This window comes from Pholis gunnellus (genome assembly GCF_910591455.1).
Source record: "Pholis gunnellus genome assembly, chromosome: 7".
NCBI lineage: Eukaryota > Metazoa > Chordata > Actinopteri > Perciformes > Pholidae > Pholis > Pholis gunnellus.
Genome location: NC_136533.1, coordinates 5,138,007 through 5,165,275, shown reverse-complemented (window position 1 = coordinate 5,165,275; position 27,269 = coordinate 5,138,007). Strand labels below are relative to the sequence as shown.

Here is a 27,269-nt window from a genome sequence, read left to right as displayed (position 1 = left end):
CCAAGAGCACAAGCTGAAGGCACATTAAAGAAGCCTCCTGTAACACACTTCACACTCACTTTTTCCCTGAAAAATAACTCCAATAATACCTATAAATATTGCAGTTCTCACTCCCTCTGAAGGGACCAGCGGACGGGGCTTCCGTTGCTACATTTGTCGCAGGTCACTGCTCGATTTATCTTCCCATCGCTCTGTGATATCGACGGAGACGGTGAGATGTAGCTGAGCGGGAGGAAATGACCGATTAATTAAACCTTCTCCTCGAATGCATCATCCAAACCACTGCATTCGCCTAATTTCCTGTGCATCATCGCAAAATATATAATTTATTTAACATAACTCTGTATTGAAATAGAAACGTTTACCCTACATGTATACTGGAGTACATACGACCATCAAAGAGCATGATAAGGACTTAAAGACGGACCATTACATCCAGCAGAGGTATGATTTAGTGTACAGAGATCGTCGTCCTTTTGCCTGGCACCTATTGAATTCATTTGAGAGCATTGACAGCCAAACAGTGTAGTGACCCATCTACACTATACTGCATTCCACACTTAAAGGCTGGCTAAAGAGGGGACTAACCCTCTGCAGTTCTTAAAGAGTCCGAGCTAAAAACGCAAGCATCATGCACCAGCTAGGATGTGAAAGCCGAGCACAAAGAGGTCCAACTTCAGGCACCTCCTAAAACTTCACCACAAATGACGAGAAGGAACTTTTTTTTTTTGTGTTTTTTTTTTGTCTCTTACGCGACATCAATATAATGTAATTATTGAGTTCATCCAACAGCTACTGTAGCGTGATCAGAATTGCAAAGGAGCACAGATGGTAAATAAACAGGCAAATGTCTATTCTCCTAAAAACACTGCACGTAATCTAAACTAGTTATCGATCACTGATTCATTTCGGAGACATTTTTGGAGAAGTTAACTAATGAGAACTTCTGTTTTTACAGTGTTTTTGCTGTTGGTTTGGCCCTTTGGATTAGAAATTTGCTACTTGGGAGTATTGAATTTCCGCGTCAGTAGTGATTTGAGCCGGAGAGTTTTAGAACTACACCGTGCAAAATCTCTGGCATTATGCATTTGTGGGATAATGAAGTCCATTCGTCTGTTGGATTTGAGGCAAAGCAAGCGTGATCATTTTTTACCACGATTGTAAGTGCCTGTGTGAGAAGAAAAAACAAAACAAAAACATAACGGCACGTTATTTTTTGCGTCATAAACCCCACTGTCACAAAGAGCATAACCCCAGAGTTTTGACTTTGATTTCAGTTAACAGAATCTAGTGTATTGAGGGCTGCAGCAAATGCGTTTTGGACTGGTACCGTGAGAGCGAGAAGCTTTGAAGCAGAGAATGCTGTTCGGTCTCGCTCTACCTCCAGTGAGAACAGATGACAGGGAGGGGGAAGACGGGAGGAGGGGGGAGGGGAGGAGCTCAGAACTCGATCTTGCAGGCAGGGAAGGACTCGTCCTGCATGACCACGGTGCTGCTGGAGGCCAGAACCATGATGTTCAGGTCCTGCTGCCTCTCGTGAGTCTGCTGGTACCAGTCCCGGGTCACCTCAGAGTCGTGGGTCGGGATCAGGGTCACCTGACAGGGTCACGTGGAAATAAAATGAAAGGGGACGTAGTGGGATAGTGCGACATTTTGGAGAGATTTCTACTCTCACAGGGAACTATGAATGGATACAAAATGTTGCATATCAATAGTCAAAAAACAGCAAAGAAGTGCTTCATTACGTCTTCGACATACTATACGACTAATGTTCCATGACTTTTTATGACAAATTATATTATGAATTTTTATGAAATGTTCTCAACATACTATACTACGACTTTTTTCAGATTTCTTTTCTTCAACATACTATTCAATTACTTTTTCTCACATTTTTACGACATCCTACGACATTTTATTTAGACATTTTTACATTTTGTCGATCCACTGCACAGCACATATTTAAAAAGAAAATGTGTCACAGGGCTCATCATTTCCAGTAAACATCAAGGTAACATCAAGTGTACCAAGTACACTAAGACACCAAGTAGGACCGTCATAATTAGGTCGGTGCCTTTTCTGATACCCAGCCCTAGTGGGACCACTTGAATGCAGAGAAAAGATTTGGAGCTATAGACGGCCTGATGAAGGTTAAATACCTGTAAATTGGAGCCCCACTGAGCTTTGGCCTCCAGCAGGGCATCCAGGACTCCACGGCTGGGCTCTCCACTGCCCGGGTCGTTCCCGCTCACCACATAGTACGAAGCTCGCACTCTCTTGAAGAATTCTTGGTCCACGTTCTTGGCACTGCAGTGGTTGGGCACGTAGGCCAGGTCGACATAGATGGGTGGTCCGGGGGGCACGGCCGAGCTAGTTTTCTGGGAGTTGTTTCCTGGAGGTGAGCAGAGAAATAAAACAGCATTACAGGCGAATACTAATTATTGCACTGCAGTAAGCAAGACCGACTTGTTCCTCAACTGAACAAATTACCTGATGTTCACTCACTTATTTATATAAATCAATCACTCATTAATTGACCACAATTAACCATAAATCTGATGAAGAGCAGTTGCATGTCTGAATTATAAGACTTATCATAGCTGCAAAAAGAAAAGCAATGTTCAAAATAAGCTGCTAACATGATTGCATTGATTTACATAAACAAATAATTAAATCTAGAAATAATGTAGTAACTAGTTTAATTTGCACAAAATCTCATCTACCACACAGCACATGTACAACTTCCTAAATGTCATCTCCTGACGTTATCGTTATTTATATGTTAGTGTAGTTAAGTATATTTCAAAAGCTGAATCACATTTAAATATTGTGAATTCAGAAACACTATGTAATCGTTTGGATGACATCATTGCTTCTTGATGAACATGTAAATGTGGCTAATGGCTGGATTGCGTTGGACCGCTGGGTCTTAACATCTACTTCTAACTAAATTTTAATCGTCAAAAAGATCCAACACCAGGTATATTATCAGTATCTCAGATATATCATTTCTAGCTTAGGAAAATCCTTGATTTGGGGAGAAGGCAGTATGAATAAACCCAGGAATCATTGTTGAAGGTACATTTCTGTTATGTTACAGGATGGGAAGATGTTAACACACCTGAACTGCTCTTGACTCCATTGACCAAGCCTTTCCCCGGGTTGAGGATCTCACTCCTGGAGCCTTGAGTCTCAGACATCTTGATCAGCCTGGAGCTTCTGTCTGTGTCCTTCCTCCTGAGGGAGGCCGATCGAGGTGAGGCGGAGTCCTTGGAGGTCTGCTTCACTGGAGTAGAGGACCTCTTCCTGACTTCCCCCTTACGAGCGGGGGAGGCCGACTTGGGTTTGCCCTTTCTGAGGCCCTTGGTGGTCTTGTGCTCCTTTTTAAGAAGTTTCTCTGTGCTGCTGTGGTCATTGAGAAGAGCCTCTGGATCTACCATGCACACATCTGGGTGCGGAGGGTGGGGATGAGGGTCCTTCATCGGGGTGGGGGGCGGGTCATGAGTCTTCTGAGCTGACCTCGGTGATGGAGGATGGTGACCCCCCCCAGCTCCAGATAATTTGTCCACCGGCAGGTGTTCGGCGTCTTCGTCCGAGTCCAGATTCCCCTCAGCCGTTATGGACGGACACTCCTCGGTCTCTGGAGGAACGTCAGAATCCGACTGTGAAGCCAACGACTCGCTCGCTGACGTCGGAGGTGTTTCCTCTCCAGCTAACGTCACAGCCAAACCGGACGACATGGGGCCGGGCAGCTGCTGTGGCCCCTGTCCGGCGTCTCCGGGGTAACTCGGAGTGTGGTGGTGGCTCTGCTTGTGCGACCTCCTTTTCACGGAGTGTTGCTCCTGATCGTCCTCGTCTCCTTCCTGGGAGTGGTCACTGCGGTCGTCCTCCTCGCCCTCGCCCTCGTCACTGGAGAGCGGATGAGGGCTCGGGTTGATGAACGATGGAGAAAGTTCTCCTTTGCGATGTTTGTATTCGCAAGAGGAGTGGCCTGGATAGGAAGCAGAGGAGGAGGCGGCACCGGTGTTCAAGTCAGAGGGACGATCGGGCCTTGCGGCCCCTTTGCTTGATGTTTCTGTGCGGTAGGTATCTTTTGACGAGAACATAGCGGTACTGTGGACACTAGTCATCCATTCCATCGCTTCCTCGTCCTCATCGTCATCATCCCCATAACCTGGAGGAGGGGCACTTGGGCAGTCTTCAGGCCTCTGTAGTAGTTCCCAATCAGATATACTGCTCCTTCTCCTGACCTCTAATCTCTCTGGTGGCATCTCCAAAAAGCTTTTCTCCTCGATTCTTTCTGCCTCTCCTTTCTTACCATCTTCTGCTTTTTCCCACATCTTTGGATCAGCCGTTGCCTTCGTCTCCTCTGTGCTGTCTTTACACAACCTTTCCTCTGTTTTCTGCTTGACCTCACAGTCTTTAGCAGTTAATGTCTTTGTTGTGGCACATGTGGTTTTGCTAGCTCCGCTATCACTGAGTGAAGTAAGTGAGGCCGTCTGTTGAGTTGTTTCCATCACCACGTCAGGTTTAGACACAACAGCAGTAGAGGTGGTGGTGACCGTCTTATTCTCTGTGGACCGTGAGGTGCTTTCCACCACGTATGACTCAGTTATCAATGAAAAACTCTCCTTTTGCTCGGCCACTTTGATTTTTTGACATTCAATAAGACATGGTAGGGTGCTGTCCTCCATTTCAAGTGTAACAGGCTCCTCATCGTCCGATGACTCTTGGGACACCTTGTCAGAGGAGTGAGCCCTTTGGAGGGGAGAGACATCAAAGCAAGCCTCCGATACGCTCTCTGACACCTTTACTGGTTCGATGCTTTGCAGGGATGGTGCAGCGGAGGATGGTGTAATCTTAGTTTCTAGCATATAAAAACAGTCGGTGCTTGACTTTGTCTCAGTTTCAGGCTTTGCAGAAGCGCTTTGATCCTCAGTCTGTTTGGCAGTGGTAGACATGAATGCATATGGTGGTTTGGTCTCATCAGACTGGCCGGGTAAAGACACTTTTGTTGCAGGTTTCGTCGTCACCTCCATGTACTCATCTCTCTGAAATCCTCCAAAGCAGGAGCTCTGAGACTCTGCCGCCGATGGCTCCTCTTTGGCTAGAGGTACTCTCGGGCTCGATATCGTTGTAAAAGTGTTGACTTTGTCTCCACACGGTTTGCTCAAAGGGGCAGAAGTCGAGGGTGAGGACGAGTAACTGTACGATGTGGAGGAGTATGTGGAAGTAGAGTAGGTTAAGGTGGTGTATGTGCATGGTGATGAGGCACTTTCCTCATGTCTTGTGGTGGTATCTAGGGTCTGCCCCTCATCTAGATTCTCTCCTTGGATGTTTCTTTGGCTATAATATGTATCATCGCTTAGCTTGGATAGCTGGGAGGCATCTGAGAGCACAAAGGTTTCTTCTTTATCGTCCTTCAGTCCTACTTGACTAGTCTCACTGTAAAAATGCTCAGAATAACCTCCAGATCTACTCTGTCCGATGTCGGCATAGCTACCTCTTAGAGGAAGGGAGGGACTAGATGTAGTCTTGGAAATGGATTCTGAATGGTCAGGTGGCAAAAAGCTGCCTGTCAAGCTGCTTGTGGACATTGGTTGACAAGTTTCCTTTTTCAAAAAGCTTGGCGATAGAGACACTTTGTCGTCATCTCCTTTTTTTGTCTGTAGTACTTCATAAGAGCTCAAATCCTCTGCCGATGACAACCTTCTCTTCATGGTTGGTTCAGGAGACAAATAGTTTTTGTCTGTGTCCTCTGCTTTCTTTGTTTCAGGAAGTTTTGGAACATCTGATGTCGCGAAACTACTTTCGTCCATTCTGCGAACGCTTGGGTCTGGTGACGGAGCTGCTTTACCTGCATCGTCACTCCTTGCCTCGGGAAGTTTGGATGTGGCTGTATCATCTTTGTTGAGTGGTTTTGTTTCAGGAGATGATGGTTTTTTACTCACGTCCTGCTTGTCTGAAGCTGAGGCATCGTCAGGTGTCGGTTTACAGACTGTTTCATCTTTAAGGAGGCTCGATTCAGGCAGCTGAGACTTTTTATTTGAGTCCTCTACCTCTGCTAACGTAGCACTATCACCAGAGCTGCGTCTGCACATTTCTTTTTCAGACTGTTCTCTGGCACCCTTTTCCACATCTACATCACTCAAATCCTCCTCTTCTTCCTCCTCCTCCTCATCATCTTCGTCCTCATCATCATCATCAACATTGAAATCTTCCCCTTCTACGAGTAACCTTTTATCTATCAGGCTCTCTTTTCCGTCAGGAATGTCTGACGTGGATTTACAAGAGGCAGAGCTGCTAACTTGATTATTCTCAGACGCCAAAACATTATCGTCTATTTCACGTCCTGAAAATGTGGCAGCAGAGGCCGTCCTCGAAGCACCTGAAGTTTCTGCTTTCTCTAAAGGTGATGCTTGTTGAGGTAAAATATCTTTTTCTGCAGGTGAATGCCGACCAGATGGAGATCCCTCATGGTCAGAGGACTCCATTTTGTCTTTGAGCGACTCAGCAGATTTTTCTCTCTCCTTTTCTGTTGTTCTTTTTTCTGTGAATTCCCCAAAAGCTACGGGAGCAGCAGAAACTTGGGTACCAAGATCTGATTGGCTCCATGACGGAGACGGTGTTTCTTGTCTTAATGATACGCCTGCTGATTGAACAGCAGCACTGGCAGAAACCGTATCACTTTCTCCTGTCGCCCCCGTTTGAAAAGCTGCCGCCGCAGCACCTTCCTTCATATCCTCTTTCTCTTTCTCCGATTTCTCAGGTTTATCCTCTTTGGGACTGAAAGAATAAGACTCAGCCGCCTGGGACATTTTGTTATCTTGCATGTCCACGGATGAGAAGCTCTTTTCAACATAAGGTGTATCTGGTCTTTCTTCTCGCTCACACTCTTCCTCTTGGCCTTTCTCCCTGTCTTCATATTTAGGAGAGGCACTATGGTGGCTGCTTCTTTCACTCTCAGTGAGAGACACTGGGCTGTAGTCGACTCTACTAAAGGACAGAGGCTCGTCCAGGATGAACATGGCTCCTCCAGCCTCTTCTGTCTGGCTTGTTCTCCTGTTATCATCAATACCAATATCAGAGGCGTGATCGAAACCCAAAGAAACCTCGCTTTCTTCTCTGGAGTCCAAGTCATGATCCTTTGGAATTGGCTTTTCATACGGATCGTACTTGGACGCACCAAAGGTTTGCTTTTCATCTCCGATGCTTCCACCGACTGTTTCCCTCTCCGAGGTCACTTTTGCAGTGTCCGATTTAACAACTTCTGTGTGGCTGGCATCCTCAGAATCCAACATAAAGTATGAACACGGCTGTGATAATCCGGGAGAAGCCACCTCTCGCTCTCCTTCCATCTCCCTCTCTGCTTCCTTTCCTGGTTTCTCATCCAGCTTTGATTTTTTTGTAGCACTGACCGCTGAGATTGTCAGAGGCGGGATTTGTTGCTCTTGTTGCGGTGTTTCCTCCACGCTGGACTGGCTCTCAGTGCTCGAGAGCGTAGAGCTCCTGGGTTGACTGTCAGTGCTCGATACTGTCGACAACACAGGCTTTTGCTCAGTTGAGTCCGACATTGGCTCTGCTTTAGCTGCTGATGTGTCGGAAGCCTTTTCTGGTGTAGTCGTCTCCATTGGTGTGATAATATCAAAGGAGGGCTCTGGCTTGGCAAGTGGTGCAGCTGTGGTTTCTGTTTTCACAACATCTTCGCCTGCTTCAGGTGAAAGTCTGGATTCTTCGATGCCAAACTCTTTGCCGTCTTCATCTATCGAAGGCTCCTGCATCGTGAGTGTCGGTATGATCACTGTGATCTGCTCCACTATTGGCGGTTTAGTTTGGTCACTTGTCTGTGGTTTTTGGGATGCGGGCAGACCTGCAGACGAGATGTCATGTTCTGATTTTCTCAGCTCCACTGACAAAGGTCTGGAGCCTGCTCCTCCCATACAAATGTCCTCCTCCTCCTCCTCCTCTTCATCTCCCCTGTCTTCGTCAGACGACTGAACCACAAATGCAGATTTGTAATCTGACTTGGATGGCTGTGCTGCTTCTCCTGATACTTTCAGTGCAGGTTGTTTAATGTCCTTCTCTTGTAACTCCTCTCTCTCCCATTTCTCCTCTCTGGTGTGGTCTCCATCACAGGAGTCTTTTTCAGTGATCTCATCTGTCTTCTTGTCGGCAACATCTTTTCCTTTCATCATCTTTTCATCTTTGGTGTCATCAGTCTCATAGGTGTATTCTTTTTCTTGTTCTTTTTCCATTTTCTGCTCTTTGCTCAGTTCAGCAACATGCGTGTCGTCTTTTTCTTTTTCCATCTTCTCGTCCTTTGCTTCTTTTTGCTCCTCCTGGATGTGGCTGGGAGACGCACAGACGTCATCTTTCACTGGTTTCATGTCTTCACTTGATGTAGTTACAGAGGTGTCTTGCTGAATCTCTGCAGCACCAAAAGATTCCTTCTCAACCTGAGTTCCAGTGAGCTTATCAGAGGTCGCTTCATGTATATGCTTATCACTAATATCATCCTTTTTCGTTCTCTCTTTTTCCAAGGTCAGAGACACCGGAAGATCCACCTCTTTTTTATCATCCTTCTTAGATTCAGTATCAAAAGAATAATCATCTTTCCCTTTTTTCTCATCTTTGGCGCTTGATGTTGGAGTGTACATCTCTTTCTCCGCCTCCTGTTTGGTGGAATCAGCTTCACAACTGCCCTGTTTGCCTTCAACCTCGATGGTTTCAACTTTAGATGACTCTTTCTCTTTCCCATCCTTGGGCTGCTCTACACTGGAGTCAGTTTCTTTCTCCTTGTTAGTGTCATCTTTCTCAGGTTTTTTATCTTTAATTTCCTCCAGAATCGGTTTGTGATCAGAGATATCAGCCTTCTCCTGCTCTTTAACCTCCTGCGTTTTTATCTGTTTGTCAGAAATGTCACCATGTTTCACCCCTTTATCATCCTTTATGTCTTTGACGGATGTATCATCCTTCTGCTCCATTTCTTTCTCTTTCATTTTAATTTCTTTATCATAAATATCATCCTTTGTGATTTCCTTTGCCTCCTCCTTGAAGAGTTTTACATCAGATGTAACATCTTTCATCTCTACCTTCTCCTTATCTTCAGGGCGTTTCACACCAGAAATGTCTTTGCTTTCTTCCTCCTTGGTAGGTTTGATACCAAAAATGTCATCCTTAATAATTACGGTATATTTTTCTTCCTTGATAGCGACACTATGATCTTGAATTGACTCCCCTTCCTCAGCGGAAGTTTCCTCGTTATCTACTGCTTTCTCCTTTTCTTCTTCTATCGTCGATTTACTGATTTCTTTCACCTTTTCGTCTTGCATGGTGGGTTTAGTAACAAATTCGTCCTTGGATGTTTTGACAGCGGAAATATCTTTGCACATCATTACATCCTCTTCCTCTATCTTGGCGGTTTTGACAGCATCTTCATTACTTTCTTTCTCCTTTCCGTCCTCCACGACTGGTTTGATTGCTTCTGCCTTGCTTGATGCGGCAGAGAAATCATCATCTTTACTTAATTGTACATGCTCTGCTTCTATCTTGGTAAATTTGGTGGCGGAAGTGTCATCTTTACTTTCCTCTTGTTCCTTGTCTTTTGCAAGTGTTGGTTTAGCAGCAGAAGTATCTTCTGTACTTGGCAGTTTGTCTTCTTCCTCTGCCTTGGTAATAGCAGCAGTGTCATATTTACTAATGTCTTCTATAGTAGGTTTGAAGATGTGGGCATCATCCTTGCTTGTCGTCATATCTTTTTCCTGTTCCTTGGAGAGTTTGGTGTCAGAACTATCATCTTTACTTGTCTCCTCGTCTTTTTCTTGCTCTGTGGCTAACTTGGCAGCGAAAATTTCATCTTCACTCAGGCTGATGGTTGAGACAGCATCTTTACAAATCTCTTGCCCCTTGACAGCAGAAGTATCCCCCTTACTAATCATTTCTTCTTCTTTGGTGAATTTAGCAACAGTGATGTCACCAATCTCTTTATCATCTTCCCTCTGCTCATCTGTAAAGGACTTGGTAGCAGAAGCATCTATCTTTGCCATCTCTTTTTCCTCTTTCTTATCTTCAATCACTTTGATATCAGATGTTTCTGTCTCCTTTTTCTTTTCATCTTCAGTAGGTTCAGTAATGGGCATATCGTCTCTTTTTACCTCTTTCTCCATCTCGTCTTTAACAGGCTTGATATCTGTGGCGTGGACCCGTTCAGTCTGTACAGGGCTAATATCAGAAATGTCACTATCAGACAAATCATTACTTTCGAGCTCATCTTCCTCTGCACCTTTGGTTTTGAGGTCAAAATCATCAACTCTCTGCTTCGGCTCATTTTTGATTTCCATCTCAGGAGTGTGGTCCTTTTCAGGCTCTTTATGCTCAACTTTAGTGGCTGTTACAGCCGTGAAAATGTCCTTTGCAATTTGTTCTTCTTTGATGGGTTTAATATCAGAGGTATCGTCCTTTATTGTCTCTTTCTCTACTTTCTCATCCGTGATGGACGTAACAGCAGAAACGTCTTCCTGGATGACAGATTTCTGTTTTTGCTCATCCTTGATTTGTAGGACATCAGAGGTGTCGTCCTTTTCTTTCTCCTGTTCTGCCTTAATGGTTTTAACTGCAGGTTTATCACCATCATCATCTTTCTTGTTATCATCTTTATCGTCCAGGAAACGACTTTCCCTCTCTGGAAAGGTTCCTGTAATCGGCACTTTGGGTTCTTTTTCTTTGAGCATGTGGTCCACCTCTTTCTCACTTTGTCCAGATGAAACGAGGGAATCCCTCACTGACGCAGGTGGCTGAACTTCTCTTACAGACGCAGCAAACACAGGGGTTGTTTCTGACCGTTTGCCTTCATCTTTTGGCACTGATGAAGAGTCTGACTCCTTCATCACTGGAACCTCTTTCATGTCCTTCTCAAATGATTTGTCTAAAGACGTTGAAACATCTACTTCATGCTGATCTGCTTTCTGTTTATCAACATCTCTTTGTGTCTCTGTTCCTGCTTCATCTGTCTTTTTTGTTTTCTCGTCTGTTGCTAAATCAGGGAAGACCTTCGTCTTGTCTTCCACTGGTGACTGACGAAGAGGAGAGTGAGCCGCACTCGGTGGTCCGGACTGTGGAGGGGAGGCCATTTTCACAGTGATATCATCTGGACTGAAGCAGCGCTCTTCACTCTCTGAAGTCACCGAGTCCGATCCAAAAGGTCTAGAAGGCACAACAGATGAAATATCTTTAGGTGCAACAGCTATTCTACTTTCTTCTTCAATTGGTAGGTGGACTGGTTTGGTGTCTTGTATAGAACCTGGAGACACTGAGCCAGAAAGCTTTTCAATATCCGTCTCTTTACGTTGTAATAATTGGGATGAAGCGTAGCCCTCTTGGAGTTTTTCAAGTGAAATCTCCACATTAGGAGTTTGGTCTTCCTCCTCCTCTTCCGCTTCCTCTTCTTCCTCGTGAGCTTCGGGAGCTTTAGCCGGCGTCTTCACTTCTGCAACAGGAAGCTCAAATTCACCAGAAGGAGACTTGGATTGTTTGTCTTCTTCTAAAGAAGGTGGTGAAAGAGATCCTGCAGAGACTGGCTGCTCTTTGCCTCGGGTGGCTTCGGGTGGGGTTGACAGGATAACGGGGCTTTTGGGGGGTTCCTCAGCTGAAGGTGCTGCAACAGATGCCACAGACTGGTCTTCAGCAATAGAAGTAGGGAAAGAGCACACTTTGTCATACTCCGTGATGGACGTTGCAGAGGACACATGCTCCTCTTCTGCCAGAGGAGCAGTGATGATGTTGGTGAACACCGATACCTGCTCGTGCACGCCTGGGATGAAGCTTTTCTCGGTCATAGCTGCAGCTTGCATCTCCCTCATGCCGTGAATGTTGACAAATGATCCGGTCTGATCTGGAACAGAGATGTCGTAGGCACCAACGTCATACTGAAGGTGTGGTATCCTCTCCTCTGCCTCCTCGTGAATCTCCTCGTCAGAGATGGTCTGTTCGGTCTCGGAGTAGCCGGGGATGGTCTCGTCTTGGATGTAGGAGATGGGTTCAGCTGCAGCGGCTCCTTGAACCACTGAGGTTATGGGAGCTGTGGCCCCTCCAACATGTGACAGGTAGCCCTCCTCCTCTTCATCTTCCTCTTCTTCAGCCAGAATGTCAGCGGTTTTTTTTTCAGTGACCATTTCTTCTTTGGCTGCATCTTCAGGTTTGATCTCTTCATCTGCTATAACGTCTAAATCTTCTACCTCCTCCAGTTCAGCTTTCTCCACTGCCTCCTCCTCCTCCTCCTCGTCTTCCTCTGACGGAATCGTTTGTAGCTGCTCTTTTGTCCCAACCTTAGCTGAGAGTTTTTCGGATTTCTCCATTTCTTCTAACTCATGTTTCCTATCAAGACCATCGTCCTTTGCTTCCTTCCATTTTGCTTCATCTTCCTCTTCACCTATTCCCATATCTTCTTCCACCTCCTCTTCTGTATTTCTTTTGGCAGCCGGGGCCTCTTCTTCCTCCTCTTCCTCATCCTCATCCTGAGATGCTGCTCCTTCATCCTCAAACTTTTGAGCATCTTCCATTTCTCTCTCTTGTGTCAACTTTTTGTTGTCAACTTCAGCTTTCGCTTCTGGGGCTGATGCCTCCTTTCCTGGAGACTTTGTTTCAGGTGCTTCCTGCTTCTCTTGGGTAAGGCTTTGTGCAGTCGGCTCATAACTGTCTGGAGGCTCTGCTGATACATCTACAACTTCAGCTTTTTTCATAATTTCAAAATCCTTGGTGAGGTCTTCAGGGGTTGAGAGAACAGACTTGCCCTCGACAGCTCCATTCTCTACTGGTTCAGGTGGAATAGTTTCAGGTTTTGGCTCCTCGGGCTTCGGCTCAGCAGGTAAAGTCTTTGCTGCTTTGGTTTTTCCGGTCTTTGCTTTACTTGACACTTTAGCTTTGTGCAATGTCTTTCTGACTTCTGGAGTAAACGGTTTCAGGTCAGGCTTTGTCATTTTTCTCAGCTCTGGTTTGGATGTGTCCTTCTTTTTGTCGTCTTTGGACTTAACATCTTTCTTTTCATCTTTTTTAGCAGAATCATCTTTCTTTACTTTCTTGATCTCTTTCTTTTCCTTGTCCTTTTTCTCATCCATTTTTGACACCCTTTCCTTCGGGTGCTTTTTTAAGGATTTTTCCTTCAGGAGTTTTTTCTTTTCTGGCACATCACTTTTAGTTTTTATCGTTTTAGTAGGCTTTTTCTCCTCCTTTTTCTCAGAGATATTTTCCTTGACGGAGTCGCTCTTTGCCTCTGTGGCGGCTGACACATCATCTTGTCCTTCATTGTCTTTCTTTGAGGCTTTTGCAGTAGTCTTCGGCGATGACTTGAGACTCTCTCTGCTGTCTGTTCTTTGTTTTAACTTGGTTTGTTTTATAACAGAGGGAGGAGCTCCGGCGGCAATATCCTTTTGTGTGGCAACAGGATAGCGCAAGAAGTCAAGGTGCTTTAATTTTTCCAGACCCTCTAGGATCTTGTTTTGTGGTGCATTCCCAGGGAACAGCACTCTGATGATCTTTTCAGCAGGGTTGGCAGGAAGCCAGACGACTAAGGCTGTGACTGATGTCAGGTAGGGCACAGATATTTCTCCTTCTTTCCCGTTGGGCAGCACAATACCAGTTTTGGCCTTGCTGTTGCCAGCCCACTTCTGCATTAAAAATTGCATCTCTTTACTGTCTTTGACAGGATTGAGAACGTACATGTCTAACCTGCCCACTCCCATCTTGTGGAACAGAGTAATGGGCTCAATGGTGTTGCTGACCACTCGACAGAGAGGCTCTGGTTTGATTCCAAGTTTATTCAGGTACTGCAAAGTCAGCGAGGCCTCTTCGATGCTGCGTTTCACTTTAAGATTAGATTCTGGCATACGGAGCTTCTCTGGCACGTTGAAGAATACCACACCTAGCTCAGGAGAGATCAGGTTCTTCATCCAGTCGCTGTAGTTGGTGGAGTCTTGAGACTGCTCCTCCTCCTGTTCTGCTATCTTCCTCTGAAGCAGCCCATTGATACCTGGGAGATTGTCGGCGCCGATGTGCGTGAGCAGAATCGAGTCAATGCGGTCCAAGTGACGAACCAGCTTCCAGAAGCATGATTTTCGTTCAGAGCCTCCGTCCACTAAGATGTTGAAGCCATTTACGGCGAAGAGAGCAGAGTCTCCGCGTCCACCGGGAAAGATGTAGCAACATGGTTTGGACAGTTTCAGGAAGCCTCCGGATGTGGGTTGCTCCAGGAGGTCAAAAGGCGAAGGGACGTCGACCGTCTCAGAGATGTACTCTGTGAACTCGGTCACGCCCTCCATCTTGGGAAGAACAGACTCAGGGTTTAGTTTGTATTCCAGAAACTCACGCAGGGTCTGCTGCTGTCCCAGGGAGCTCCAGCCCACCTCCCCGCGGCAGGACACAGTAAGTGTAGCCTGCTGCTTGGGGGCTGTGGTGCCCAGTAATTCACTGACCTGCAGGAGGGAGACACCCAGACACATTAGTCAGCGATTAATGCATTAATGTGTTATAAGTGTGTTGTGAAGACCTGCTTAAGAAAAAACGAAATTATCGATTTAATTGGAAGGTGAGAAGGTTGGGACCTGAATACCTTTGCTATCAATACATTTAAAAACACTGAAACATATTCATAAATGTACAAGATACTTTTGCAGAAGAAAACATGATTATGGCAGCTGTGGCTAGAGGGAGTCGTTTTCCAATCAGAAGATTGATGGTTTGATCTCCGGCTCCTCGAGTCCATGTCTGTGTGTCCTCAGGTAAGATACTTAACCCTAAATTGCTCGAAAGGCGCTATAGGCAAGGTAAAGTCCTTTTACATTTCTTAATAAGTGTTACTGGACGTCGTTTTGACTCACCGCAGGATCAGCAAAGACACGTGCAAAGGTCTGGTAGGTGAAAACACCAGTTTGAAGAAGAAGGCCACCGTGATCTGAGCTTTGTCCACTCAAGACCAGAAGCTTGTGTCCTGCAGAGTCTGTGACTAGAGACTGGATCTGGGACACACACACACACACACACACACACAGAAAGAGAGAAAGAGGTTGGGAAACAGAGGACAGTTAAAGGAGAGACAGTATTGCCACTGTAGAAAGAGAAATGCCTGCGTCACAGGCAAAAGATGCACTTAAATTGTGTCAAGGTTGACAAAATATGGCAAAAATGATTACAAAAAATAAAAATCCATAAAAATCCAAGAGAAACGAATGTGATGAGGTTATTTATTGGGTATTTAATCACAATATTTACTTTGTGCATCTGTTATGTGTCCAAAGAACCTACTGTACCGAAAGCAGCCATTCAATCCGTGGCCAGATTTATAAAGTTGTATTCTTTGATCAGATGGATCCTGATTTAAATCTGACTTTTTCCCGTGATTCTTTCTTCAACAAATATTGATATCATAAGCACAATCACTACATTATCAATGGTGTTAAACGTTTATAGGGGATTGACAGGTAAATGTATGAGTCAGTGTGATGTACTTGGGTATCTTTCTTTAAAATAGGCCACACCCCTGACATGTGAGTGTACATGCAACCAGCAGCGTGCTCTACTTTAGCACACGTTGACAGTACCTCCGATACCACGGTGTCTTCTGAAGGGTTGACGAGGACCACGGTCTCTAGGACATCACTTCTGTGGTGGAGAGTTCTTTGTCCTGAAGGAGAAGATTGAAAACATGTTGTTAGCATCTGTCACTTGAGCCCCAATATTAAGATTCAACTCCATCAAGGCCTGGTGAAAAAATAAAATCCATGCTTTTTCTGGACTCAAACATATGCCACTTACAATTTGGTCGCGGTAGAAAAGAAGATTTATTACGTTGCAAGCCGGACATATTAACAATTCACACAAAGACAATATCACAAGATGAACTGAGCACATTTCCTTACATCCTTCCGCATATTCATCACAATTATGCATCAGCACTTAATTCCACTCAGGGGTGATGCTAAGCTTTTGATTCCCCTTTGTTGCAGCACAGATGCAGGCTCTAATATTAGAGGTCTAATAATAGGGGGATCTCAGTGACTCCATCCATCCACCGGGATCTTCAGTGCATCCCCCGAGGCTACGCTGCTTCGCCATCGTTTCAGGCTCTGGGCTGTCAACATGAGTTGTTCATGAACAAACCTCTGATTTAAAATCATGCTCAGCCTCATATCCTGTAATGTATAAACGACTGACACATTATACAATTATAAGAATATCGGCAATTAAGATGGATAAGAGTTTGAATGAAATTGAAAAGAAAAGTAATTTCATGCATGAAAGAAAAAAACTGAAATATCACGACGGTAATGAGCGCAGCACTTAGCCGTCTAGACCGCCTGTGAGTCAGGGCGAGCAGCACTCAATACGTGGCTGTGATATTACAGATGATAATCGCAGCCATATTATCTGCTTCCAGCTCATGATTGTATTTTATGCTTTCTTATTCTTCATCGAACATGTGGCGTTAACATTACAACAGCGATGAAAAAACACGAGCTGAATTCAATCGTTTTATATTTAACGACGTCTTCCTCTTATCGAGCAAATAGCCATCCGTCACATTCTCACTTGAACGAATGTCTGTCGGGAGTTTTTTTTCTCGTTTCTTCGGCTGTTCTGATGGCTCTTTTTGGAAACTAATGCGGCCTTTAGAAAAAGTTGTAATTCACATTTTCAGCAGCAGTTTACATTGAATATATAAAAAGTTAAACTAAAAAGGGAATATATTATATATTCATCTTGGGTGTGTTATTATTATTCATAATTCATAGTGGAAATGCAGCTGCCTGACAGTCTACAGTCACGTTAGCTGCTCTGTGAGGATGCTAACATTTGCTCACTAGAAGAGTGCACTCAGTAGTGTGTCTCCTTCTCAACTCCCAAACAAAGAAGAGCTGAATCTCACTCCGTTGTCCCAACCGGCTCCCTTAACGTCACGATTTAATCATCTTAAATTGTCCCTAACTTTAGTGGATCATCACATATCAGGAATGGAATTAATCCACGGATGCTTTGGTTCAAATGAGACCAAACTTTACTGTGGATGTCAGTTGTTTGAGCCACGACAAAAGGCCAAAATGTGGCCTTCAACAAACCCAGTAGGGCTCATTTTTAGCCGAGTCGATTGAACAGCCCTCTGGCTGCTGAAGACGTTTCGGATCACTCGCAGCTTCCACCAGACAGTTAAGACGAGTGAGGATTGAGGAGACAAAAAATATCAGGCTGATTCAGGAGTATGCAAGAATAATCGTAGACAGACAGACACACACACACACACACACACACATACACACACACACACACACACACACACACACACACACACACACACACACACACACACACACACACACACACACACACACACACACACACACATGATCTCCGCACAGGCTCACGCCTCTATAATTAGCACTAAACCAACATTTTTGACTCATTTATGACGTACTTTCTCCATTTGAACCTTTATGAACAGAACATCTGATTTCGGTCAACTGACGGTTCTTGATGTCGACACAAAACACAAACAGTCCTGGAATAACCCGTCTGATCATGTTTTAATCTAAAATAACTTTCCCACTTTGGAGCCAGTGTCTTTAATTTATCAAACTGCCAGTGCCTTTTGGTAAACAAAATTTGGGATTATTCAATTGTATTTCTTACTGCTGTACTGCTGTACATTCTTGTCTTTATTCTATTTAATTCAATCTGAGCTTCTCATTTAAGCATTTATTTAATTTCCCTCTTTAAATATATACATTTTTTAATACTGCCTATTGTTTCTGCAATATCGCCTGTTTGTGTCCTATGTATTTGAATTACCTTGACTTGTCTTTGTTATCTATTATCTATGATACACTGTGTTGTTTTAACTTTGTAGCTACTTTCTAAATACCGGGAGTTGTTTTTCATCCTGATCCTGAATTCTTCTGTGCAACCTGTGATTCACGATAAATTGCCACTCTGTGTGACAGGTGCTGTAGGACTCAAATCAAATTGCCTTGTGGGCTTGTGGGTATGAGCAGCAGTAACCACGGCTGAGCAGCCAATAAGAGTGTCACAATAAATCACAAACAGAAGGTCAAAGATAACAGAACAGCCACGGTGAAAAAAACAAAAACAACGTAGTTCAACATGTGTGGAAGAACATAAACCTCATGAACCCTGCGGATCGTTGTGAAATGACTAAGGAGGAAAAATCTTCTTAAATATCAATTATTCAGAGAGCATCACAGAAGCAAACTAGAGGATGTGGCTCCCTCTGTTGATGGAGCCAGCATGGAGCGAGTGAGGAGTTTGTTGATGGGGATGCAGAGAGATGATACCCGAGTCACTGAGCAGTCAGGAAGAGTTCTAACACTTCAGCAGATCTGCCCACAGACGCGTCCGGTTTCACAGCGCGATGACTAAGCCTGCGAGGGCGAGCGATGAATTGCAGGTTTTTAAAGCTGATACTTCTGACGCTGACGAGAGCAACAAAACAACAACCGAGGCCACCGTCGTCGACACAGAGCCCCGAGACGCCGGCGTCAAGGTGGGGAATTTGTTAAATCCACATTGAGGAGAATGAAGCCCCGAGAGCCGGCGTGTGCCCTTTGACCTCCCGATGTGCTTTCCTCGGGTGAAACGGAGGAGAGGAGGCTGCATTAGCTGCCGTCGATGGCTGCCCGCAGCAGACTGGTACAACGTGATACTAAAACAACAAAGGCACTCTAAGTCGGTCTGAAAATCACTGCTGTTTTCCCTCCGACGCTCTGCATCAACAGTGTGTCTTATTGTCACTGCCACCGCGGGCTGGATGTCTCTCAGATCCGGTTCACTTTCACTCCAAAACACTGCCGATGGACGGGGATCTGTGGAGGGGACATTGGGTGCACAAAGACTTTATAGGTCCCGTAATACTCAGATTTTTGGATTTTGTTTCTGCTTTTCCTTTTCTTAACATTATAAGAAAATGTATTATTTGGGGTTTTTTGGATTGTAGATCAATCTAACTACAAGCTAACGTTAGGACACTATCAAAAGGTATAACTACATATGAATAGTCATCTTTGTGTGGCCCTGACAAATGTCGAATGAACCTTCAAGCTCTGGTTTCGTACATACGACGCATGATAAACGTGCTCAGCCTACAGACGGCTGTCAAAAGGGGGAAGACTGATGGATTTTCCGATGACTTGAGTCAAGGTGGGTATCGACTTATCTCTGCAGTGCGTCAGACACGCCTTGATTAAACACATCTCCACCTCCTACAAAGTCCACACACCACCACCACGTCAGCCTTTTCCTGTCTGTATCCTCAAGGCTGGAATCTGGACGATAGATCTTCTGCGTAGAGCTCCTTAAAACTATTCACGATACGACTTTCAGGCAGATTTCAAGGGAAGGTATTTGTATGTCTACTGCAGCAGAAGAGTGCACATTACTCCTTTGAACCACAAAGTGAAAGTCACAGTTGGGTAACACAAAGAAAACTGCGTGACAATCACAACAAACATCCATCACCGTGCCAGTCTTTTAACTCTGTGCTCTGTAACTTGTATTCAATAAAAAAAAACGGCTCTTACTGGAAATGACATCTCAGTAATGTGAGTGAGCCTTCAGGGTGTCATTGTATCCACTGAGAAACAAACAGTTTGGAGCTAAAGCGTCCTCCGGCAGGCCGGCATCTGTTCCTCGGCTTAAATGTGTTCGTTTAAACGGTCCTTTTGAAGAGCGCGACGTTCAGCCAAGTTGCCCTCATCTGTTCATCCCCGTAGCTTTCCTTCACTGGCATCCCACACAGAGAGAGGCCATCGTCCTTTCACATGAAGTGACTTTCAGCTTTCAAAGGCATTTGGAGAATCTCGTGAAAATGTTCACACTGACTGTTGGTTTCTACTTGGGTTTATGGGCTCCCTGCGTTCTCTGAATCAATCTTAAATAGTCTTCTTCTTATCGTATCAGTTGGTTCTCTAACTCAGTGACATGCCTGTGATTTTCAACGTCAGAGCTGCGCATATCATTAGCATGTCATTGTGACACATGTCTGCTGTTCACTCAGTCATTCACTCACTACATACTCAATGTGTGTGACTTCAGTTAGTGTCGTTGGGCGTCAAAGCTTTGGAGCCAGAACTTCTTTGCTTTAAAAGAGAATGTTCAAAATAGAAAAGATCATTTATTTCCCAATTAAGGAATTTATGTAAAAGTCTACAAATTCATCTATTTACTCCTTTCAGTGTTTATCCAGTTTTTATAGCAATTCAAACCCCATTGACGATACTATATTGATAGCCGATCAGATAATGATGTATTGGGCAATAACGTATTTTAAGTTTTACACAAACACAAAGAATAAACACAGTTTTGATTAAAGGAATGATTCAATTGGGTATTTAAAGACTTCTGGCAGAGATATTGGTGAGTAGATCAATTTACAGTTAAAAAAACAACAACTAACTTATAAGTTTTATCTAGACGATAATATTTGACTGAATTGCCTCAAAAATGCCTTCGTCAGTTCTGTACAGCAATTTCTTGTTATCAGCCGATATATTAAGATTCAATGGACATTTTGATGTATTCATTTGAGGTAGAAGGCAGGAATTATTATTGTACTGTCAACAAATCCGTTCCTTAAACAGCTCTGAAATGTAGTTTGGTATTTTTTGTGAACTCTTTTCTCTTTTTGGGAACTATTTTCAGCTGCGGATGAATCCACATTTGGTGCTCTAATGAGCGTTTGCTTGCAGCCGGACGATGTACGAGGGACTGAGTCAAAATAAACTACGGTGCACACGTTCAGTGCAACAGTGCGGCTCGTTTATGTGTTTTTATAATATCTCTTTACAATAGAGTTCTATTGTAAAGAGGATCTATCAGGATTTGGTTACACATACAACATCTATTAGTAGGATCACTTCATTGATTATTTATAGATTTTATAATTGATTTATGATGCATGACGTGCCATGATACCTGAACTTAATGAATTCCAACAGAGGAACATTCAGTAATGCGTAATCCAGCCGGCGAATCAAGTCAAACATCAGTATGATCCACTTTCTTGACATAAATAACGCAGCAACAGAGCAGACACCGGGTGTTGTGCGCCCGGCTTCTGTCGGTTGACTTAAAGATCTTGGAAAGTGAACTCTTCACTCCCTCTCGGTCTTCCCACGACTCTGCTCAGAACCGCGAGGCCCAGAGGAAGGAAGGTCATTTGTCAGACAAAACTCAGTGTTTCCGCTCATTCCGGCTCTTCCTCAAGCTGACCTGCTTGATATAAATATCCGCGTCTGAACTCCCAAAACGAGAACGCTCTGTTTAAAGGCGACTAAAGCGGAGCACTGATCGACCGAGGCCCAGCCACTGCACTGCTCCAGATAGCATGCTCCACATTTACAGAGGCAAGTGGGATGGTGAGAGGGTTCAAGGAATTTTAAAGACAACATGTAAAAATGTTAAGAATAGGAGCTACTTACAGGGAGACGGACTCTAACACACTTTACTATAAAGGTGTGTTATCATAACATTCAGTTTAAGAAGTTGTAATGTTTAAAGTGGAGAAAGAAACTCGTGGTTTGGAGCTAGATGTCAGTTTATCACAGAGCTGGAATGGTTCAGAACCAAGGACAGCTCCTCTTTCAAACGTAAAAGTCACAATTGTAATTGAATGTCAGGCCGACAGACAGCCGACATCCTGTTCTAAATATAGAACCAATGAGTGTGATGGTGGATAGTGTTCTGCTATGAAAGCACACACACACACATACACGCAAGGTCACATTTCGTGCCTTGACCACTGCAAAGAAAAGGTTACAGCTCGGACTAGATTAGATTATTCGATGAGTGAAAGAAGAGGTTGATAAACTTTGCTGAGTCAGGCTTTTCCTCTGAGGGGACACATCAGCGCCTCAAGATATTAGACGGAAAGCACAATTTTTTCGAAATTGCCTCGACCGCAGTAACTGTATAATTATAACATGGAAGAATTATGACCCACCGTCCACCTTCACGTGATTCAAAGAAATAGCCTCATATATGACACATATATGTTTCATTTAAAAAGAAACCCTTTACTTTTTGAGAAATATTGGAGCGATTTAAGGCAATATTTGGTAAATGTGTGATGTTATTTATTATTATTACATGAGACAGGGTGTGAATTTGAGGTATTGGATACAATCTTGTGTTATAATATATTTTACATGTATTTTGTATTAGTTATTATTAGTATAATCATTATTATCATTCATTTGTTTTATGAACTCAATGTATTTATCACAAATATCCTTTTAGGGAGACGATGGGAACATGGGGGGGGGGCTTTGACTGGTGTAAGATGTTATAAATATGACACTGTTACAATCCTGTTTATTGGTACTTTACATAAAGATAATGTGAAATAAACGCTGATAAATAGAATCTGAGAGTCAAATAATCCTCCAATGCAAAGATTTGCTTATTTCTTTAGCATTATTTTTGACTTTTTATAGAACTAATTATTGAATCAACAAAACGTTGTATTTTTGACCAACGGGAACAGAGTGTATATAGAAAAAAATCTTCTTAACTGAAGTTACAAAGAGCAGAAAATGAGCATTAGACACCGTTAACTCTACGAGGACGACAAGAAGCGCTCCAGTGTGGCTCCCTTACGTGAACATTTAAGCTTCAAATATTTAGTTTAATATAATGAATGTTTATAGATTCACTGAAAATATCTGGAGCTATTATTTGCAGCTCTATCAAACATCCCATTGCTGTAACTCTGGTCTTGTTTTCTATTTAACGTAATTAAAGAACATTAGGTAAAGTAATGAGCTGAACCGATGCCTCGCTCTTCATCTTCGTATACACGTCAGATCAGCAGAGGTTGATGGAAGCTGACATCAACAAGTTATCACCCTGGTCTTAATCTCATTTAAGCCTAATGGGAACTCATTCCTTCCTTCAGACTGGGAACCATCGTCTGAGCTTAGAGATAAAGCGGTGTGAAGTGGGTTGGAAAATGAAAGAAGTCGGTACAGACCCGGCTGTCTCCGTGCTCATCTTCCTCCTCCAGTTCAAACATACATCAAGACTACATTTGTTTTGTGTCGCTGCTGAGTCACTGCTGAGGTCTGCAGACCATTAAAATACATCCCGTCACTCCAAAACACGGCAAAACATCGCAATGTTTCCACTGGTCTGAACAGACATTACTGATTAATTAATGTTGTGTTATGATATTTAATTATTTGTCTTATCTAACTGAGCACTCATTCCCTGTTTGCTACTTGTTTACTCTAATTTAATACATAATTGCATACATTAATTATGAGCCACAATAATCAACGTTGATAGACGTTGTGCATTATTGAACTTCTCGTGCCAAACTGATGGAACCTGCTCAGCGGTCATTAGTTCACAACAGCAACAGGAAGCCAGAGTCTTAGGTCCTGATGCTAATCCTGGTCCTGTGATTTGGCAGCGCTGAATGCTGCTGCTAAGCCATCTAAAGCCTTTATGCCAGTTAGAGTTAGCCCGCGTCTCTAAAGAAGCAAAGACACAAGTATCCAATATCTATTCAAATTGGTCAAAGTTATTGATGTCTAAAAACATGTTTATAGTTAACTCTCAAGTCTATTTATTTGTTTTATTGGATTCCCAATAGCTTCGGCCATTATAGTTGCTCATCTTCATGGTGTTGTATTCATTCAATCAAACAATACATCAGTGGTCGCTGTCGACACCTTGCGGAGATCTGCACAACCGCTTTGTAGCCCTGTGTCTTACTGTATTTTTTAAGAAGTTAGCCTCGGCTCTGGGGATAACTAATAGGCGTTTATCCGCATGTGAAGCGGGATATGTATGTGTCAGAGATACTCAACACTACAGAATCCGCTTAACTTTGATTTATGATGCAATAAAGCCTTTAAAGTGGTGCCTTGTAGAGTCAGGAGTACAATGTTGGTTTAATGAGCGACTAGACATCCAAACCTCTGCAAAGCCTTCAAATATCCCCACAGGGATCAGTTAACGTACATCTTATCTTTAAGAAAAAAAAACATCTATTATGTAAAACTATTCTTCCTACTGAATTCTTATCATTCATCAATTGTTGCAGAGAAATTGTCACTCATCAATGTACCAGTACGGTGGTAACTGTAGCATAACTGGCTTGTGGCTTTAGTCAAACAGTGAGCCATGAAACTGCAGTAAAGTGCACCTTAAAGGGACAGCGTGGATGTTTTGCTGTGGGGTTGTTTGAGGTACTTATCCAGAGTCAGTGTATTACTACAGAAGATTTGGAGAAACAGCCATGAATACCAGCACTGGAGCAAAGCAATGTACGTCTGTGGACGGGGGGCAGCAGCAAAATGTATTTTAGCTGTCTAAAATACAATCTATATCAGTTTAAATGTATGCTGTATTTAGAATATTTTACCTTTGCTCTCTTCGAAGCCCCGACGCTCCATTGACAAGAACAGTATGAAGACGTTTCTATTCTAAATATAGCGTACACTTAAACATACAGAATTGTTAGGTGGGCTTTTTTTCTGTCTGTTTTTATCTAAATTGGGGGCGAGCCGACCGCCAACACTTTGAACTCCAAGACGGTGATTAAGACCGATCACGCTCTTCTATGAGACATTCGTCTAATCCTTCAACTGAAGCAACAGCTGTGTTTACATTTTCCAGTTAATTCACCTTAAAAAATCTTAGTTTTACTTTAAGCATTCTAATCTGTACTTCTTGTAATTCAAAAGCGTCAATAAGAGACACAAAAAACAAAGACACAAATGTCTTTATGATAATGTGACAATTAAAATGTACGAATCACTTTACTTGTTCAAAAACGATTCGGTTGAAAACTTTGCACTCACAACGTCAAATTGGGTTCTTGAATAGCTCCGACTCATCATCAGCATCGGAGTCATTAACACATGAATGAGGAGAATATTAGCCAAATGATTGCAAAGTACTTTACTAACCTCTCCAGTCTTTCTGGGAGAATTTACCACCTTATTTAACACAGGGCTGTGGCTCACATGACCATGTCTGACACAAAAGACTAAAAATCAATAGGAAGAGGAAAAGATGGAGGGTGAGGAAGTGTCAATGAAAGAGGCAGAGCTCTTTGGTATTTCCGTATGTAAGTATTTCAGAGCAGACTCGAGCTATTTCAACTTCTATAATAGCAGCCATCCCAATCTCCTTCTATTCTTCTGCTCCTCGAAGGGCCTCTGAGCTCCTTCTGCAAGTCTATCATTCAGTCTTTGTTGCTGTGCAGACTGCCATGGTGATGCCCTACAGCTCTCACAGCCACACTCTCACACATCCTTGTGAACACTGATGTCTGATACCAATAGTTTTTGAGTAAAGTTTCAGATATTCAGTATTCATAAATGTGACCATTTTCTAGAGTAGATATATTGGCTTATGACAAATAAACTGTCAGTACAGAAATGTTTTTAAATATATTACATGAGTCCAATTTCAAATACCAATGACACATTTATTTTTCTCAAAAACAGATGAAATAGTAACTGATATTTTGTGATTTGATGTAAAGATATTAAATTCCAAATTCAGAGCATATCTATGATTGAGGGATTGCCTCTACACGGCTCTCAACATGGCGACAGCTGAGCCGGAAGTTTGCAGCTAACGGTGCTAAAAGCGCAAACAGTGCAAACGACGGTAACAGCGCTGACAGGAAAAGACTTTGAAATGGCATTTAAAGACATATATTGCATTAATAATAAAGGATCAATGAAACCAGCTTTAGATTAATACTTTCAGATTGGATTTGCAGCAATGTTTGTCATATATTTGAAGCACTCCAAAAAAAAATCCTTAGTTGAAAAACCTTCGTAATAAACTTTACAGGAGAAAATATAATCGGAGTGACAGCGAGAGAAGCAAACAGACCGACGGGCCGACCGACCACCCGGAGAGTGAGGACAAGCATGAAAATGCAGCAGGAGGATATTGGCAAAGCGTCCTCGTCTCTTAGAGTCCGGTCCACAGCGTGCCAACCATGACATCACTGCTACCCCCTGTAACCCCCCTCCCTCCATCTAAAGGCCTAATGAGGCCCTGAGAGCAGACTACATTCAAACACACACACACACACACACACACACACACACACACACACACACACACACACACACACACCTCTACACACACACACACACACACACACACACGCACACTAAAGTACAGTACATGCTGTTCAAACATCACACTAACATGTGTGAGACCTTCTTTTTCCCCTCGCTGTCCAACAGTATAAATGGCCACAGTAATGAGCCTTTTGTGTTCAGGCTGTATCTAGAACAAGAAGTCACATTCACACGTCTGCCTTATTTGTCCTAAATGAACTTGTGTGGCAGTGTGTAATGTTGTGTTGAACTCCAATAAAAGGGAGACTTTTATTTTGAAGGGGACATGTTATCGCCTAGTTATATTTCCTACTTTTCTTACTTTTTCCTAAAGTGTTATGTTTTTATGGGAATAAATATGTTCCTCAATTCATCTGTTTCCCTTTCAAGGGAATGTTTTGTGTTTTAACAGGAAGTTTTTAAAACATATTTTTACTTTAGGATCTCTGTTCATTGTGTGTTTTTGTTGAATTTGAATTACTTTAAACTAAACTGATAACACCTCCTGTTATCACGATGAAACAACTCCTAACCTTCGCATTACAGCTGTGGATGCCTTATTTCTTTACAACTGAAGGGAAGCTATGCTGTGTTATTTTACTATAAAGTGTTGAAAAACTGTCCCCGACCCAGTCAGACCCAAACCTAAAAGCAGATATAACTTCAGCATAGTGAAGACTTTCTGAGAGCACGTTTTTCAGCTTGAAGCACTGACACAAATATATATATATATATGCTGCATCACAAACCCACGCACACTCGCATGCCCACATCTTTTTAAAAAAAGGACATTCCTGATTTTCATCGCTGAGGTCTTGCAGTGTCAGGAGCAGAGAGAGAGCTACAAGGATTATAAACCGGCTGTCAGCAATACGGGCAGGGACGTCTCATTCATCACGGTGACGGACACAAGACAGGGTCTCTGGGTCAGACACGTACAGGCGACAGTTATGAAAAATACGTGTCGATGTGACCTTCACTCGCATGACAAGATATTCAATCCCTAATGGGTTTGGAAAAACACAACGTGATGGAAGAGAGAGAAGACTCGAGCTATCCAGAGAGACAGAGAGAGAGCGAGAGCGAGAGAGAGAGAGAGAGAGAGAGAGAGAGAGGTCAAAA

The 27,269-nt window shown here is 43.3% G+C and overlaps 1 protein-coding gene across 1 annotated transcript in view; it reads right to left on the bottom strand.

Moving 5' to 3' along the window:
* Positions 1-1,440: 1,440 nt before the first annotated feature.
* map1ab (microtubule-associated protein 1Ab) overlaps positions 1,441-27,269 on the bottom strand; it is a gene marked incomplete at its 3' end in the record, with an annotated part of 59,491 nt that continues 33,662 nt past the window's right edge. The window contains exons 3-7 of the mRNA XM_079163471.1: positions 15,591-15,673; positions 14,871-15,008; positions 3,122-14,465; positions 2,160-2,392; positions 1,441-1,596 (exon numbers count right to left, since the gene is read on the bottom strand). Coding sequence (XP_079019597.1) covers positions 1,441-1,596; positions 2,160-2,392; positions 3,122-14,465; positions 14,871-15,008; positions 15,591-15,673 — 11,954 coding nt within the window. The remainder of the gene's footprint in view (positions 1,597-2,159; positions 2,393-3,121; positions 14,466-14,870; positions 15,009-15,590; positions 15,674-27,269) is intronic.